The 18,990-nt window shown below is 40.3% G+C and overlaps 3 protein-coding genes across 4 annotated transcripts; 2 read left to right on the forward strand and 1 right to left on the reverse strand.

Moving 5' to 3' along the window:
- Window positions 1–2,252: 2,252 nt before the first annotated feature.
- cyb561d2 (cytochrome b561 family, member D2) lies at window positions 2,253–4,007 on the reverse strand. Its single transcript, XM_030728500.1, has 3 exons — window positions 3,634–4,007; window positions 3,508–3,545; window positions 2,253–3,398 (listed from the first exon to the last, which is right to left on the reverse strand). The coding sequence occupies exons 1-3, from the start codon at window positions 3,764–3,766 to the stop codon at window positions 2,895–2,897; spliced, it is 675 nt and encodes a 224-aa protein (XP_030584360.1). The 5' UTR covers window positions 3,767–4,007; the 3' UTR covers window positions 2,253–2,894.
- A 3,675-nt stretch (window positions 4,008–7,682) lies between these two features.
- rassf1 (Ras association domain family member 1) lies at window positions 7,683–14,506 on the forward strand. 2 transcript variants are annotated; one of them, XM_030729485.1, is made up of 7 exons: window positions 7,683–7,822; window positions 8,674–9,172; window positions 10,323–10,447; window positions 11,563–11,667; window positions 13,367–13,658; window positions 13,744–13,859; window positions 13,950–14,506. In XM_030729485.1, the coding sequence occupies exons 2-7, from the start codon at window positions 8,881–8,883 to the stop codon at window positions 14,097–14,099; spliced, it is 1,080 nt and encodes a 359-aa protein (XP_030585345.1). In that variant the 5' UTR covers window positions 7,683–7,822; window positions 8,674–8,880; the 3' UTR covers window positions 14,100–14,506. The 2 variants fall into 2 exon arrangements, with proteins under 2 accessions (XP_030585345.1, XP_030585346.1); XM_030729486.1 differs by having other exon boundaries at window positions 11,563–11,619.
- Window positions 14,507–15,789: 1,283 nt separating this feature from the next.
- On the forward strand, window positions 15,790–18,672 carry tusc2b (tumor suppressor 2, mitochondrial calcium regulator b). The gene is made up of 4 exons (XM_030729523.1): window positions 15,790–15,970; window positions 16,581–16,826; window positions 17,674–17,794; window positions 17,891–18,672. The coding sequence occupies exons 2-4, from the start codon at window positions 16,678–16,680 to the stop codon at window positions 17,954–17,956; spliced, it is 336 nt and encodes a 111-aa protein (XP_030585383.1). The 5' UTR covers window positions 15,790–15,970; window positions 16,581–16,677; the 3' UTR covers window positions 17,957–18,672.
- The last annotated feature ends 318 nt before the right edge of the window (window positions 18,673–18,990 follow it).

Consider the following 18,990-nt stretch of genomic DNA (forward strand, 5'->3'; position numbering starts at 1 on the left):
CTGAGGCAAACTCAAAACACAAGTTTAAGGTAGATTTTGATTGAAAGCCAAAAGGAGCTCAAACCAGGGTTTGATGTTATTCACAGAAACTTGTCATTTCTCTTTTAGTTGCAGTTCTCACTGATGTGTCCCCACCATTTTGTTGATCTGAAGACTCAGTGAACCTGCACTCAACATGTAGTCTAGACTGCAGTAACTTGATTAGGTATTTTCTTTCTGAGAGCATACCTAAACCATAGAAACCATTGCATTCATGCAGCCTGAGAGCATCAAAATGTCACCAATGTAGCCACCAACCATCAAACTAGATATCTACCCTTTCGGTACAACCGCCTGTGACTGTGGCAGAACTGGGTCAGGTGATACGGTGGCCTTACAAAACTGACAGTGCCATAATGTGGTAGCTTTTCACCTCAGTGCAGTGCAGTGTAAGTAGCTTCTGTCAGTAGTGTCAGTGTAGATATGCGGTGCTGTAGGGAGTGTGGGTCTTCACTGTTCTCCGTAGCCCTGTGTTTCTGTGTTATCACAACACCTTGAGCTAATTAGTTTTAGGAAAGTCACTTTCCTCTGTTTGTAAACTAGGCTAGATGCAGTGCTTATTAGCCTTTAGAGACACTGGATAACCTGAGACAACGGATCATTCCCTGTTGTGTTACGTTACTCGTATGTGTTTTATTGTGGGGACGTTTTCTCCCCAGTCTGAGTGCTGTTCACTTTTATTTGCTACTGGATCCTTCTGTCAATTTGGCTGCTTCGTTACAATTGAAGTTTTCTTTCCCTCCAGTTTTCCTTCAACACATCTTGGGAACTTGTGATTTGGTTTGTTTCCAATTTGAGAGTGGAACTAGCACTTTGTAAAAGGATATCTGCTTGTGAACTGTACAACGTACGAAATAATGACCCCGTGTCTTTGTTCCGTCTTCTCGATCAGTTGGAAGCGCTTTACATCTTTTATGTTTCTCTGAAATATTTCAAATTTTTTTATTAATTTTTTATTGGTGTTCACTTACTTGGCGGTCATGTCCCTCGTTACACCCTAAATAGCTGAAATGTATTTATTTATGATGGAAAATGTTGTTTTTGTAATTACATTTTTTTAACTTTTTCTTTGTTGAATTTGTCCCATTAATGGCTGATCCAGTAAGAGTTTCATACATGCAGCCTAAACCGAAGCAAAATATGACTGTGTTATCAATGTTATTTTAACAATAAAACACTCTACTATTGCAGTGTCAATCATATACAAATACATTTATTATATTAAATGGCACAATGTATCCAAAATCTGGCTATGCAAATAATCAGAACAGGAAGGATCATCCATGAACTGAGAAAAGTTCAACATGAGGTCAACATACAGTACATTCAGGGCTGGAGCCAGGGTTTTTTCTTTAACCTAACCTACACCTACCCCACAAAAACCTTTTATTTGTTTTAAGTCGTCCACCAAGTGTGTTTTCAGTGCTGTTTAGTCAGAATGACTGAGCAAAACTGAATTCTAATAATCTTAATGGAGAGGTAGCACATGGTTAAAGGAAGATCCCATAATATTATATGTAGATCTGGATTTTTTTTTTCCTTTGAAATTATAAGGCAGGGGTTTACCCTTAGAGGAAATGCTGTCTGGGTTTCAGATGGCACTTAAGTTACATGTAAAGCAACAGTTAGCAGCTTTAATCAGACCACGGCCGATTTACTGGCGGATCAATATTTTTGTCCAATATTAGTTATTTGCTGAACTATAAATAAATGAAAATTTAAAAAGTTAGAGATGGGAACAACACCCTTCAACCATGTTCTGAGTGTTGACATTGCATTGTTTGTCCACCAGAGGGCACTGTAACTTCCCTGTTACCAATAAACCTCTTTGGAACGCCACAATTACAACCAGCTCATCCAAGCAGAGCGTAAACAAGTAAATAAATAGCCACGAACTCTGTTTATGTTTCATGTGTCAGAGTGCAAAAATATATACCTGCTGATATGTCAGAATATTGGATTTTTAAATCACCAGGTAGCGGTATACCACTAATGTTCCACTTCCAAAAATTGGATATGCTCACAGTGACACTGCCAGCATGCTGATGTCTTGCAGGCACGGCATCCATGTTTTGTTTTGTTTTGTTTTTTTAAACGAGCCAACATTTTCTAATTAGCACAAAGACCTCAGGCCTGTGAGAACATCATTATTTAGTTAAAGGTAACGTGAATTAGTTGGTCAGAAACTAATCAAACAAGCCAGACATACAAAGTATCTTTGGTAGTGTTTAATAAGTCATTAAGCTACACACAAATTAGAACCCGATTGATACAGGATTTTTAAGGATAGCGAAACCAATAGTTGGTGATATAAATAGCCGATATTCCGATATATCAGTCAGTATTTTTTTCTTTAACACACCTGAAACACAGATTTTCCAAACATTTATGTGTAGTTATTTATTTACTCGTTTACATTTTCCCAACTCTGTTTGATTTCGGATCAGCTGGTCGTTACATTTTTAGTTTATGAAATACAAGTGTGGTAAACAGGGAAGCTACAGACTGTCCTCTGGTGGACAAACTGTGCAATGTCAACACTCAAAACAAAGGCTGTTTCTCCCCTCTCTTCTTTAAATTTCATTTATCAGCTGTTGTGAATGCTGATCTCCATAGTTAAAATTCCCAGAAAAAAAAAAATTACATGACCTCAGTGTCTACAGGCAGCTCCAGTTCTGTGCATATTGAAAGATTTCATTACCCAGATGTGGCACCATTTCTTTTTGGAATCACAAAACCATCAGAGGTACATAGTTGCAGAAATCAGCTCCTTTTGACCCTCAGTCTGAAAGCATGTGACTTAAACAGTTCAATCTCTGAGGCGAGCTTTTCTTAAACTCTTTTACATCATCTCATCAGGACTGGAACCGTTTTTTAGCCACGTAAGACCTGGAGACTTGGTTCATTATGACGAAGGCACCAAACGCAGGGCAGAGTGCTGACAGGTACCAGGTGTATTCTCTGACAGATGCAGTGAACCACACAGAGCAGAGGCCCAGGAGCAGGCTGGCACTGCCAAGCAGGTAGGTGATGAGTCCAGACGCTGCGTGGTAGCGCTTGAGTTTGGCAAGGGACCAGCCTTTGGCAAGAGACGGATAACTGAGAGGCATCGCTGCCAAGGACTGCGCGACGACCACACAGATTGTCAGCAGGCCCAGCAAACCGTGCCACGAGGTGAAGTGGGGTTTATCAATCAGGTGTTTGTTATAAAAGATAGCTGCAAAACCCAGGACTGCACAGGATACACAGAGGCCCTGCAGGAGCCGGTGAATACCACCTTTGGTGCTGTGTGAAAAACTTTTGATAGGAGAGCCCTCGGGTGAGAAGAGGAGTATGGCTTCCGTCATGAAGAACGAGAACTGGAGGGAAAAAGAAATGAACTGAATTATTGTCGGATTTGTTAACAGTGGGGGAAAAAAGGCCTAATGCCAGTGGAAGAATCTAATCATATTTTCAGTTTAAACTTACAGCTAGTGTCATGAAGAAAGGATGCCAAGAAAACCAACCTAAAATAAAACAAAACAGGAAATCAAATTAAATGCTACGCAAGGAGGGGCGCTGGTATGGAAATACGCGGGTACTGAAAGCACTCACTTGTCCCGAGTCGAGAGAGAAGTGCGATGAAGACCGTGAAGCCAAAGCAGACGAAGTGGGTCAGCACTGCGGACGCCTTTCTGATAAAAGCATAGAGCCGAGACTCTGACTCGGGCTGTTTCTTGTGAGCCATGTTTTTTTTTAATTCATTCAAACGCCAGAATGTGGCCAACGTGAACTCGCTGTTGGTTTAATCAAGGTAAAGCGGAAGTGATGGGGGGTCAAAAGTCTGCGCGTTATCGTCTTTTTCTGCTCCCCTGTTTTATTTAGATACCTGGGCACAAACACTACAGTAGTAAACTGTCACATAAGTGTACTTGCGTAAAACATTAACATATCTCCTATCGTTACGTCAACATCCTCCGCTCTGTTGATTTCCACCTTCAAGAAAACAGTTCCGGTTAGGTTTTTCAAAATAAAGCATACTTAATTCAACTAAACATCCAGGCAAGCAGTCCACTGACTACCGGAGGCTCTGTAATATGTCAGCTGATTTACCAGAATTTGATGAAAGCCCCACGTTATCGAATGACACTAGAATATTTTTCATTATTTATATTTTTCTACTTGTGTCAGTATTCACATACAGATGCTGCTTCTTCTTTTGGCTGCTCCCTTAGGGGCTTGCCACAGTGGGTCATCTCCCTCTATCTCACCCAATCCGTAGCACACTCTTCTGTCACACCAACCCTCTGCATGTCCTCCTTCACTACATCCATGAATCCTCTCTGTGGTCTTTGTCTTTTCCTCCTGCCCAGCAGCTACATATTCTCAGCCTTGCCCCTCTAACTTTGTCTCCAAAGTGCTCAACCTGAGCTGTCCTTCTAATATGCTAATTAATAATATTGTCCTGGTCACTCCCAACCAAAGTCTGGGTATTTTCATCTCTGCTACCTCCATCTCCACCTTATGTCTTTTGTTTGTACTACCATCTCCAAACCATATATCAGAGCAGGTCGCACTACCATCTTGTAAACCTTCCATTTTACTCTTGCTGCTATCCTTCTGTCACAGCTCACCCCTGATACTCATGTTCTTCACCACTCTTGTGCACTGTCATTCCCCCAAAATATTGTGATTGGCTGAATTAGCCTACTCTATCACAAACAGGGTGTTATGTATGCATATGGTGTTGCATGTCTATTCCTGGGATGCATGTCACGTGGGTGGTGTTTAACGAATGAGTAGAAAATATAATCACCTGGTCACTGGTGTGGCAGCATGGAGAATCAGTGAGTAGGGAGAGTGTATTTTTTGTTGACCCTTTTCTTGTCAGTTGCCTTGGAGCCATGGAGTAGCTTGCTTGTGCCCGGGCTTGACTGCAGTGTGGATGGAGCATTCAGACATGCAAATAAACAATCAATGGAACAATGTTTGGAACTGGATCATCTGTTGATTAGTTCAAGAGCAAGTCAACAGTGCAGTACTCCCTACTTCAAGTGTGGAGTCACTACAGTGATTAAGAAACATTCTACCACAGCAGGAAAAAAAAACAACAACCCTGGATGCTGGAAATGACCTATTGATGGAGGAGCATCTCCACAAATGTTTTGATAACAGAGAAAGTAATTAACAAGATGGGACATGATCTCTTCACTGGCCTGTGAAGAAATATTTTAGTTGACCAGTCTAAGATCTGAGCTTTGTCTGATAGACCTGTAACAGTCTGTACAATAACTCAGAAATAACTGAAAAACTAAAAGAAAACGTTAAATCTTTTATTCTGAAACCGGAATTCCCACAATTCTTCTCTGTTTATTCTAACCAGCTTAACCACCAGCTTAACCTGGCTGACGTGGACAAAGCATTGGAGTATTATCGCTACTCAAGGGTGCTTGAATACTGGGGAGAGGTTTTCTTTCAGTGAATTCTGCCAGGTTCTCTAACACGTGGTTAAGTTTCTTAAAAATGTGTATTTATCTCTACCTCAGGGGTTTTTATAGCTGTAGGCTGTTTGTAGGTTTGAGAACATTTTGCACAATAAATCTTGGTGCCATCAGATGCATCTCTCATGCTATTTATTGCACAATGGATAAGAAAGTGTCCTCTAAACTGCCTTCAGTTTGCTATATCAGTTTGTCGGACTAATGTTACAAGTTCCACACCCAGCATTCGCTGGTCAGCTGTTCATTTGTTGTGCTCCAATTACTCTTTAATAAGCTTGTGACTCTGCAGAGCTTCCACACACTGGGACATACAGCACAGAAAACAACAAGACTCATTCAGAGTATCCCTCCTCTCTGTGTCTTATACACAATGCACACCAAACAGGGTGCCGCATGGTCGCTTCACTGTTGCATTCTTTAAAAATAAAGCTTCATAACAGGTAAGCATAAGCAAAAAAAAAAAAAAAAAAAAAAAAAAAATGTTGCTTATGCTTGCAGATTGTTACATTATTTGTTATTCTTCAGGGGAGCCAGACCCAGCTGGTGGGTTTGTGCATATGCATAATATTCATTTTTGTTATATTGCACTGCAGCATGTGATGTGTCAAGTTACCACAGATTGAGATTTTTCTTACAAAACACAGACTCATCTAACTAGATGTAGCTGCAGACTAAATCAGAAACAGTAATCAGTTAAATACATGTGGGGATACTTAGCACATTTAACAGAAGTATTAAGACATAACCTGGCAATACAAATTCATGGTTAGGTCCATACGTTTTTAGACAATGGACCATGTTTTGTGGCGTACAGAGGAAAAAAAAAAGAAAACAAGTCAAATTACCTAGATTTGATTGAAGTGCAGATTTTCAGCTTTAATTTAAGGGGTTTAACAAAACCAATGCATTAATTGTTTGGGAATTCCAACTTTTTTTTTTCTACATAGTCCACTACTGGACAATTGACTGACAAGCAGTTTCATGGCCAGGTGAACTCCTGATCCCTCATTATTTCAAATTAAGCAATTAAAAGATCTGGAGTTGATTCCAAGTGCTGAACTTGCATTTGGTAGTTTTTCACTGAAACTCTCGATGTGAGGTCCAGAGAGATGTTAGTGAAAGTGAGGGAGACCATCATCAGGCTCAAAAACCAAAAGTCGAGAACAAGTCGAGAACACTGTTGAGGAGGTAGATGTATTATTGTCAATCTCTACAATCAAAAGACACCTTTGTGAATGTAAATACAGAGGGTTTACAACAAGGTGCAAACTGCTGGTTTGTAATGGAAACAACAGCAGATAACACAAATAGACACAAACATCTTAAAACAGCCATTAAGAACATCAAAAGACCCATTCAAGTGATCACGGGTTTGTTTGTTTAAACTGTAATTTTCCCTTTGCATTGAATATTTTAAAATCACTAGATATTTTTATTTCTGGTGGCCCAATCTTCACTAACCACTAACCCACTAGCCACTAACCAAATGCTGTTTTCTGTTCTGCAATCCCCACTAACTCTAGAGAAATCGTCTCATGCCCTATATCTCGATTTACTTGCAGCTTTAGCTGCCCATGTCAGAAGCAGAAAGTAAGCGTGTGGTACATGAATAAATCACATTATGGTGTTCCGACATGCATTTCTGGCTTGGAAGAATCTGCCATATTGGTGCCTGAAGGGTTTCCAAGTGTCCACAAATCAAAAATTAAACATTCTGTTCATTTCAAACCAACATATCCACCATTTGAGGAAAAAAAATCTCCCACTGTTTTATTATTGACATAATATTTATGAAAAAATGCATTTAACTGTTTAGATTTAGATTATTAAAGTAGGAAATTAGGGATTTGAAAAAAGATCAGCCTTTCTGATACAGGTGCTGAGCAGGATTTACCAAAACACTGGACTTTGTTGTCAAAGGAATTTCCCAAAGGAAATGCGTCATTCAGCAACAAGGCAGACATGAAAAAAACAAATAACAGCTGTTAACAGTTAATTTGCTTTTTATTTATTTTAACATCCTACAAATTCCATCATAATCATCATCTATAATAACTTCATTTCCATTTATTTCTTCATCACTGTACAGTCGAGTGTCTGATGGGTGAGAACAGAGGGGATTCCTCTCAGTGTAGTTTAATACTCATGGGATTAGACGGTAATCCCACACTCACAACGTGCATGCGCAAACACAAGTGCGTTCGTCGGATGAGGGACGGCTCGGTGTTAATTCATCGAGAAGCTGCGTACACACTTCGGACTTCCTCCAGAATGAGTGTGGGTGATGAAGTGAAGTGAGCGAGGTAAGGTCGTTTTTAACACTTTGCCACACTATTCGAACATTTTGCTCGGGTGTAACTGTCACTGGAGTTTGTCGTCCCGTTTCAGACCACAGGATTAAACCGGAGCTGTCCCGTCACACGCAGAGCTGCATTAAGCAAAACAAAGGACCAATGAAACAATAAACTCGTAAAGAGTAAACCATACATGACTTCAAGTGGAAAATAAACCGATAAGACAAAAAATAAATAAAAATCCATGCATGGTCGCGGTTACAAAGGGCTCTTGTTGCCCTGTGTGAATAATTGCACCGTGTGGTGACCCACTTGGCAGATAGCGTCCCGGGTATTCATATTCAGGGCACAAAGCAGCTCCACAAGGACACTAATTTAAGGAGAACGTTTACACTTATTCTTCCTGGTGACACCTGACTTCATAGCAGAGGATTATTAAATTCTGCAGCTCAGACAACAAGACGGACACACACAGCGTTCACATGCTGTCTGTCACAGCTGGAGGAAGTATTCAGGTTCTTTAAAGTATCAAGTACCAAAAAAAGATCTGCACTATGGGCTTTTTACTTACTTTCCCCCACTTTTAGTGTTTTGTGACAATGTGTTGTCTCAAATAGTTTCAGGGTCACACAAACAACACAGAGTTGTCCCAGGATTGCGAAGGATTATACTCATCATGTCGTCCCACATTTTAATATTATCAGATCCTGGCATCAAATAACAAAGACCAATCGTTTGTTTTTTTCATATGTAAAATCCATACAGTGCAGATGTTGAACATGCATTTACATTTTATTCATACCCATGCATGCATTTGTGTATTGTACATAAACATGGAATAATTTTTGCCTGTCTTGCAGCTCCTAGGGACTCAGAGGCCTATCATCACAGTGGACTGAATTAAAACTTGACCCAGTGTTTTTAGGGGGTTTTTTGTCCCAAACTCTATACATTTGCAAAACATGCGGAGGTGCATATATTTTCATTTTGGAAGCCGGCATGCACCCGTACTAGCTCATGGACATCAAGTGCACGGTTGACATGTTAGCATCTGTATCGAGGTCAGGATGTCTAAATGTGAGCTGATTGAGCTGCAGGACCTCAGCGTAAATGATCCCATCGAGCTGGCCACTCCTGCCGTCCACGTAGCCTCGCCAGCTGAAAACCAGGGTCAGCCCGGCCACTACCGTGTTGTCCGTCTGGTTGGAGACAACATCAGCATCGAGGCACCCGGCTGTCACACAAGCGAGAATGGTATAGGTCATGATTTCCAGCCCTACAGTCATGCACATCTCACCTGGTGTGACCTGTGTGGAGAATTCATCTGGGGGCTTTATAAGCAGAGTTTACGCTGCACCAGTAAGTACTTCCACAAAAAGATTTGTTTAAAGGATAAGTCTGGTTATAATCTGTATTTCTCTTACTGTCAACAGTTCCCATGAAAAGAACAAAACAAACAAGCACTGTCTGTGCAAGTAAATCCTGGTAATGCAGATCTTATTCTTTCATAGCAAAGACCTCCATCGTTCTCTAAACACAGCTCTAGCTGACATCCTCCAAGTCCCCTCCCCCTCCAAGTGTCCAAATCCATAACACAAACAATCTCCAAAAAAATGCACTACTGACTCCTGTTTGAGTGAAGTTTGCTGAAAGTTGTAGTGGCTTGCTCTATACACTCATCAGACACTTGGCTAGTACAGGGTTGAACCCCCTTTTGCCTTCAGAACTGCCTTAATTCTTTGTGGTAGAGATCCATCAAGTGTTGGAAACATTCTTCAAGATTTTGGTCCATGTTGATATGACAGCATCACACAGTTGCTGCAGATCCATGATCCAAATTTTCCATTCCACTACATCCTAAAGATGGTCTATTGGATTGAAATCTGGTGACTGTGGTGGCCATTTGAGTGCAGTGAACTCACTGTCATGTTTAAGAAATCAGTTTGAGATGATCTGTGCTTTGTGACATGGTTTCTTATCCTGCTGGAAGCATCCATCAGAAGATGGGCACACTGTGGTCACTAAAGCCAGTCCATCACAGGGCTAGCACAAGTAACAGACAGCTCATATCCACACATATGGCAAATTTAAGTTTAGAATTACCAGTGAATCTATCATGCATGTCTTTGGACTGTTGGAGGAAGCCAGAGCACAAGACAGAAACTCCTGCAGGCACGGGGAGAACATGTAAACTCCATACAGAAAGACATCACAGGATCTACAGCATGTAGGATTCTCATGTTAGGTTTTCCCTTCATGAGAAATTTTATGATGCAGTTTGTCCTAATCTGAAGGAAACTCTGGAAAGCACCACATTGTGTTTGCTACAGATAGAGCCTGGGTGCATTTTTTTCTTTTCTGTATCCTTTGCTGCAGTACTTTATACAGCAATAAAGGAAGAAAGGGAAAACATTACAGGCTAGAATCATCACCAGAGGATGCTACACTGCAACTGCTGACAAATGTCACCCTTTGATGATTACTGTCTCTCTCTTTCTCGCTCTTGTAGACTGCAGTTACACTTGTCACTACCGGTGCCGACCATCCATCCAGCTAGACTGCAGGACACATGGAAGTTTGTTAACAGAGCATGCTGATTTCTCTGATGACTCTGTTGAGACAGACACAAATGTGGTAAAAAAAAAAAGAAAGAAAAAGAAAAAAGAAACCTACTATAATACTAGACTATATTTGTATAGAGAGAAGTTTCATAGGTATTTTTTTTTCACAAAAATAAAGTGCACTTAACTCTTCCCACATTCATGTGGAGTAAGTGGGTAGATCAGAGCAGATGAAGGGTAACTGTCCACTACTCTCTATTGTATATACCATATAGTATATATCATTATGCCCTCAGGGATAATGCTTTTATTACCTATTCATTGTCAATCCAATGAGAGAAAGTCATTGAGAAGAGCAATAACGAACAATAAAATAGCTGTCCTTGTGTCAAAAACAGAGAAATATGTGACCCTTTTTTTGTCCACTGACCAATACAACCACTCACATAATTACAAATGTCTTTGTTATGTAACCCAAACATTGTTAAAATGCACAAGTTTAGATTATTTTTCTTCTCTGTTCATTTCTGGTGGCTGTTTACCCTCGTTTATGATTGTGCACCATCCAGGCACAAGATAGTCAGATACTTTATCATAAATTAAAAATAATGCTCTGGGTTTTTTTGTTTTTCAGTACATTTTTTTAACTGGAAAAAATACTCATTAAAAACAGTCGGTAAGAATCATTTGTGGGGGCTGCTGTAAAAGGTTGAAAGTACATTTAGTGTGGTTTTTGAAGTTTTAAATGCTCGTATGTTTGGATGTGCCCTCAGGGAAGCTGCAGCAAGAACACTGAATTCATCAAAAAAAGATTTATGATTATATGATAGGAAACTTTTAAATAAGGCCTGGGTTGTGTCCCCCCACCAAGGGACTTATCCTTTTCTGTAGGAAGCCAGCAGCTCAGAGATGAACCTGTATTTCACTGCGTGTTCATCTTTCTTTTACAGTGCTGTAATGATGAGCCTATGGCATAGTTTATCAGGCTTATCTGTTTTGTTTGGTGAATTGTATTAAGTAAAGCATTTTTAAATTTTCTGGCTACATAGGAAGAGCTTGAATTGAGCTGACTTTTATTTCCATACGTCTGTTTTATGTCACCATCCCTTGTTAAAACCCAGGTGTGGAGGGAAGATTTCTGCTCACTGTCACGGAGCTTAATTGTTGTTCTTTTTATTTCCTTTTCAGGATGAACAGGTCGAGCTGGGTAAACAGGAGTTAAGTGTTTGTGAGATTCAACAGAAGGTGAAAGAATACAATGCTCAGATCAGCACCAATCTCCACATGGTGGATGTGAGGGACTGAAAAACATTTTCATTGACACTAACTTTAGCAAAATTTTGTATTTTGATATACAGTTATTGTCAGAAGTTTACATCCGCTCATCTTGAATGCCATGGGAATTTTGGGCTTTTAATCATTTCTTTAAACTTGGTCATTTTCCAGGGTGGAATGATTGTACAGCATACAACAAGAATAAGTTTGAACTTATTTTGATCCACACAGTGTCAAAAGTACACATACAGGCTCAAACACTCACTTATATTTTTTAATAAGTGGTGCTGAAGGTTCTACAGTGTCTTTCAAATTTCAAGGCCAAGCCCTGTTAACTTCTCATTATTGACCATGATTGACTGGTAGTTCTTCTTTGCCAGCATAAAAAGGATTTGTTTGACAGCACTCATTGGACTGACCAATACTCAGAACAGTGGGAAAGTCCAAGGAACTCTGAAGACCTAAGAAGGAGAATTGAAGATTTGTTGTTGGGAAGGTCTCCTGGAGCCATATCTAAATAACTGCAGATTCCACGATCATCATTTCAAACAATTGTACACAAGTACAAGTTATTCAGATGTGTCACCACTTTTCCAAGGTCTAGAAGAAGACCCAAACTGTTACCCTCAAATGAGAGCACATTGGTCAGGATGTTCAGGAATAACCCAGGAACCACCGAGGCTCAAGCCTGCCATGATTGGAAACTGCTGGAACACCAAAGTCACAGTTCACAGTGAAGTGAGTTTTACATCACCATGGGCTGAGAGGGTGTCAACCAAGAAAGAAGCCCCTGCTCCAAAATCGCCACCTTCAAGCTAGACTGAAATTTGCAGCAGCCCACATGGACAAACCAAATGCCTTCTGGAGAGAAGTTTGATGGTCAGACGAGACAAAGATTGAGCTATTTGGCCACAATGACAGGAGCTATGTTTGGAGGAGTAAAGGTGAGGCTTTCAAACCTAAGAACACTGGACCAACTGTCAAACATAGTAGTGGTAGCATCATGCTGTGGGGCTGTTTTGCTGCCAGTGGTACTGGTACACTGCACAAAGTGGATGGAATCATGAAGGAGGACTACCTCCAACTTCACCTCGAATCAACAGTTGAAACCTGGACACAGTTGAGTATTCCAACAGGACAATCATCCCAAACACAGATAAACTGGTTTTGTAATGGCATTCCCAAAGACCTGACTTCGACCCTAATTAAAATTTGTGGACTACAGGTCCATGCCAGGAAACCAACCAGTTTAAATAAACTCTACCAATTCTGCCAAGAACAGTGGTCAAATATCCAGCCAGAATTATGCCAGAAGCTTGTTAATGGCTAAAAGCATCATGTGTGTGTGTGTGTGTGTGTGTGTGTGTGTGTGTGTGTGTGTGTGTGTGTGTGTGTGTGTGTGTGTGTGTGTGTGTGTGTGTGTGTGTGTATACATGATTAGAGAAAATCCAAAATAAATTCAAACTTGTGCACCCAATTCTTGTTTTTCAAAGTCATTAAAGATGTATGCTGTACAATCATTCCACCCTGAAAAAAGAACAATTCAAACAAATTAAAAGCCCTAAATTACAAATGTATGTAAACTTCTGACCACAGCTGTATCTTAGTATAGCTACAGATGTGTGAATATAGAAATATTCCTATTCAGAATATTTGTTGATAATAGATCAAACCCTTTCATTCCCATTCTTATGTTATAAATCTGTCTACCCCGCAGAATAAAGATGGCTCCTACACTGGTTTCATCAAGGTCCACTTTCAGTTAATTCGCCCCATCTCCCTTCCTCCTCCTCGTCAGAGTTTGAGCTCGATACAGGTAGAGGATCACCAGGTTAGATGGATGAAACGGCGGACATCTTTCTACCTCCCCAAAGATGCTGCAAAGCACCTACATATAAGCTCTGAAACACGGGTACAGGAAGTCATCGAGGCACTGCTCAACAAGTTCACCGTTGTGGACAACCCAGCAAAGTTTGCCTTGTTTGAACGCACAGAGAGACAAAGTCAAGGTAGGATTCTTAACATTGTGTTGTTCTTACAAACTGAAACAGAGCCAGTTGTTGAATTCTGAAATTCTGCTTCCTTTTCCTTTAGTGTACATGCGCAAACTGTCTGATGACGAACGTCCTCTGTATCTGCGCTTGTGCGCCGGTCCCAGTGAAACAGTCTTAAGTTTGGTTTTGAAAGAGAATGAGACAGGGGATGTAAATGTAAGTTTCCATTCAGCTCTGAGAAAGATAAACTTAATAATATACTTAACAATATACGGTGCTTATGAGGTGAATTTCTCTCTTCCACAGTGGCATGCATTTAGCTTTCCTGAGTTGTGCAACTTCCTGAGAATCCTCCAACGTGAGGAAGAAACACACGTACGAGAGATTGTGAAGCGCTACGCTGTCGCTAGAGACATGATGAAGCAGGCCATGGCCCAGATAAATACCCCTGGTTGACACTGAGACATTCAAACTGAAATGAAATGAAATAGCTCCAGCAATGATGTTGTATGGATTAGAGGTTGCTAATAAAGCAGGAAGTCTGTTTAATGTGAACTGCTTAAAGGTTCGTGTCAGGATGATTTTGTGCAACCAGCCCAGCTATGAAGAAGAAGTTATCATGGACTGGATCACAGTTCTGTCTTTAAAAACTATGCTGCTTGATTAGATTATTTATAGTGACATGTTAGGTTTTTGTTACCATTTGTCTGTTTTATCTTCTCATACTCAGTTTTCTTTATTTTGCTAAGGTGTTTTTTGATTTGTTTTTTTCCAATTGTGGCACTTTAATCAACCTGTAAAAATGAGTTGGGCAAGGTAAAATGTGTTTATATTAAAATCATCTAATAAACTGTAAAAAATGATGGGTCATTTAATATGTGTCTTTTGGTGATTTTAACAAATGTGAGTAGGTCAAAATGTGGGGGACAAAAGTAGAGTACACGTGAATATTACACCCATTTGTGTTTATAGAGCATCTCGTTCAAAACTATAAGTATTAATATGCTTCTATATCAGCCTTCACTCCTCTGGGAGAGCTTCTGACAAAGTTTTGGAATGTAGCTGAGATCAGTCACAAGAACATTAGGTCAGCAATTGCAATGGTGATAGAACCTGCCTTTAAAATCCATGTCAACTGTGTTGGTGCTGGTTGATAAAGTGTTCCACACCAAACTTAAACTGGTTCCCTAAAGAACCACTGCTTCCAGCAGGATAACATGTCATCCTTCTTCTTTTGGCTGCTCCCTTTAGGGGGATCATCTGCCTTTATCTCACCCTGTCCCTAGCATCCTCTTCTGCCACACCAACCCTCTGCATGTGTTCCTTCACTGCATTCATGAATCTCCTCTGTGGTCTTCCTCTTTCCCTCCTGCCTGGCAGCTCTATATTCAACATCCTTTGTTCAATATATCCACTATCTCTCCTCTGCACATGTCCAAACCATCTCAGCCTTGCCTCTCAAACTTGGTCTCCAAACTGCTCTTTTTCAGCTGCACTAATTTCTAATCCTGTCCATTTTGGTCACTCCCAGTGAAAGCCTCAGCATCCAAAGTTCTGCCACCTCCAGACTGGCCTCATATCTGTTTGTCAGTGCTACAGTTTCCAAACCATACATCATAGCAGGTCTCACTACCATCTTGTAAATCTCCCCTTTCACCGTCGCTGCTATTCTTCTGTCAAAATTGCCTCCTTTTGTCACAAATCACCTCTGGCATTTGTCTCCACCTGCTCCACTCTTCTTGCACTCTCTTCTTCACCTCTCTTGTGCACTGTCCATTGCTTTGGATGGTTGACCCCATGTATTTGAGGTAATCTATTTTCACTACCTCAGCTCCATGCAGTTTCACTGTTACACGCATATAACACACCATGTCATTCATCTGAAACTAATTTCTTGAATATAACAACAACAACTGACAAATCTGCAGCAACTGTGTAATGTTATTAATTAATATGGACCAGAGTCTCTGAGGAATATTTCCAGCACCTTGCTGAATCTATGCCATGAAGAATTAAGGCAATTCTGCAGGCAGAAGGGGGTCCAACCTGCTAATAGCAAGGTGTACCTAATAAACTGGCCGGTGAGTGCATATGTGGATGGGATCTACATTTTCTTCTTTTCCCGTCCACTTGATGGCGGTAGCTCACCATAATGTCTCTGCGTCAACCTTGAGCGGAAAAAGAAGAACGTGGGCCGTCAGATAGCATAAACAACTAGCGTAGTTGTGTGCGTTTTGATGTCTTTGCTTGTACAGAATTAGCGAGCCACTAACATAAATTCGTCAAAGAGAATTTCTTACCTGTGAGCACACTGCTGTCCACTTACGGTATGTGTTCAGCTAAGCTAAAGCGACGAGCGCTGGCTATTAAGCCAGCTCATGCTAGCCCATGGCGGCGTCCGTAAGCGTTATTGTGTTTAGAAACATGTTGACCTGGCTAATGCTAGTAACAAAGCTAATAGCGATGTTAGCAGACGGGACATAAAGTGGCAAAAAAGCAGCTACGATTAGCGCAACCAGGATCCGTTTCTCATCAGTTTGGTGTTGTTGGGAACGGCTTGTTAGCCAAGTTAGCTGCCAGGGCTACATAAGGTCACCGAGTCTAATTCTAGACTGCTACAAGCTTTTCGTGTTTTTATGCTGGATATAAATTCATTGTTAAACTAATTGTATTGTGTGATTCCAAAGGGTGACCGGGTATGCGATTCTGCCTGTGTCGTCTTATTATAGCACTGTCATGCTGCTGGCCTACGACATAAATTGATCATAATTGAGCTCAATCTGTGCTCCTCTTCTGTGTTTCATTGTGTTTGGAGAAAAGTCGGGCCTCAGCAGCATCCTTTCTTACAATAGCCTGTTGTAAAAATAAAGAATACCAGTGTCATAATATTTTGGCTGAATGTAGCTAAATCTTTCCATTATTTGCCACTTTTCGCAGGTGTCACACCCTGAAGGCACGTTTCATCTTGTACAGTAACACTGTAGCACTGCTGGTAGCCTCGTGACCCCAAGAAAATAATGTGCTGCAGCTGAAGATGGGGGGTAGCGGCTCCAAATCCAAAGGATTTTGGCCTTTCTCTGGCTCAGGTAGTTCAGACGATCCAACCAAAGATGGAAATGAGCAATCACTGGCGAGAGTTCGAAGTTTCCCCGGTGCAACTCCTTTTGTCTTCACAAGAAGAAGGTAAATATAACCTCGTCACGTTGCTTCCATTGTGTATTTTACTCTGGATGAAAGTAGTTTCATACACACAGATGTTCAAATTCTTATTTGGCCTGTAACACTCATTTTCAACATTAGCGTTGACTTGTTTTGTTTTTAATTTGCAGTCTGTGAGTTTTTGAGTAGTTTCAGTTTTCCTCATTTTTAAAAAAGGCCATTTATGTACCCGATATTTTTGTAAAGATTTTAAAAATGTGTAACTGCAACATGATACAATATGCTCTTCCAGGGGGAGAAAATGTGTAAAAACCAAAAAAGTCAAAAATGTACTTTGTTTTCACAATAAAAATTCAGACAGAATTACATTTACATTTGGCCAACATTGTTGAGAGAGAAAAAGATGAAGCCCTAAATCTATGATGTTTGTTCAACAATTCAGACCAGATCACCTGATGTTTGTTCTCTCTATTCCCCTGCTAACATGTCCACTATTTTCATTCTCCTCATTGTATGTGGACTGGACACAAACAAGCATCCACAGCTGTAGCAGATCTGTAGTGGTTTTTAACTACACTCTTATACATCACTTTTATACTGAGCTGTTATTTTTATCCTACACCGCTAACCTTTTAAAACCAGCCATTTAACTCATAGGAAGACATGAATAGGAAGTGACTTAAGTGCTTTTTGACACCTTAAGTTTGACATCTTAAAATCACATTTACAGAGTAACACTTGCTTGTTTTTTGTTTTTTTTGGGGGGGGGGGGGGCATTGTGGTACACACAATATGTGCACAAGAAATAAGCTAGATTGTGTGGCTTAAAAAACAAGTACTATGCATAATGAATTTTGTCTGTTTGCTGCAGCTCAATGTTCTTTGATGAAGACGGTGACTTGGCTCATGAGTTCTACGAAGAGACAATTGTGACAAAAAATGGCCGCAAAAAAGCAAAGCTGAAGAAGATTCAGAAAAACCTAACACCTCAGGTTAGGAAATTGTAATCTTAATGCAAGACTTTACACCAAATCACCAGTTCTCAGTACCATCTGTCCAAATCATTTTCTTTTCTTGTGTCTATACAGGGAATCATTAAGCTGGACCACCCGTGTATCCATGTAGATTTCCCGATTGTCCTCTGTGAAGCCTGACAATGTCTGAGGAGTGTCTCAGACTAGCCACTGTGTCAACTCCGTCCTGCGGTTTCCACTACAGATGGAAGCCTGAACCATCTTTTAAAATAACCTGATCTCTTGATATATTTGATGCCCTTATGTGGACAGGCTGATGCATTGTGTGCTGAACCTCTGCATGTGATCTGTTTTTGGCTTGTGTGCAGTTAGACACAGAATAGGTCACCAGTGGGGTTCTAGAAGGGTGCCAATCTGGAGAAAATCAGTTTACAGATCATGGTTTGTGTGCATGTAAGTGTGAAGACATGGGATGAAACATGACTGAGGCCTGAATATTTTGCAGTAGATTGTCTTCTGGTGTGATTGATAAAACTCAAGGAGTTTAAGGAGAATGTAATGTTCTTCCCTCCATCAGGGTGTGAGCAAGAATCTGGAAAGTTGCCAGTGCACACTTAAGTTTTTTGACATTATGACTTGCTTCATTATGCATGGAACAGGATCTGCTTATGGGACAGCCTAATGAGTTGACAATCAGTGGCCAACAAACTCTTTAAGTGGATTAATGTCACAGTATAATGTTGGAAGGACTGGCTTCAGTGACCTCAAAGCCACATATGTGCAGCAGTGAGTCTAATGACAGATCCTGTTGATTTATTTGCTGCTTTGGCATATGATGTTTCACTTTTAATTTATTATAACTGTTTTTTAATTACAAAATAAAATGCAGAATTGAATCATACTCGTTTTCTCTATCCCCACATTACAGATGAACTACATGTCAAAGATGCTTAATTACACAAAACCACAGTTCATTATAAAATGTTCCCAGTATTTCTTATTATAAGTGAGGACAAAAAAAAGGATTGGTGTATGAGCTGTTAATCCTTTTTGTGTTAATATTTTTTTGGCCTTGCACCATGGTGGTGAGGGGTGGGTGTGGGTTTTTTTCCTCTATTAGCAGTGATGCTAGTAAAATAGTAGCTACAGTTAATTACAAGGAGGTCATGCTATGAAATTAAGATGTTTCAACAATCTGAGAAGAGTCTACAAGA

Source organism: Archocentrus centrarchus, chromosome 5, assembly GCF_007364275.1.
Source record: "Archocentrus centrarchus isolate MPI-CPG fArcCen1 chromosome 5, fArcCen1, whole genome shotgun sequence".
NCBI lineage: Eukaryota > Metazoa > Chordata > Actinopteri > Cichliformes > Cichlidae > Archocentrus > Archocentrus centrarchus.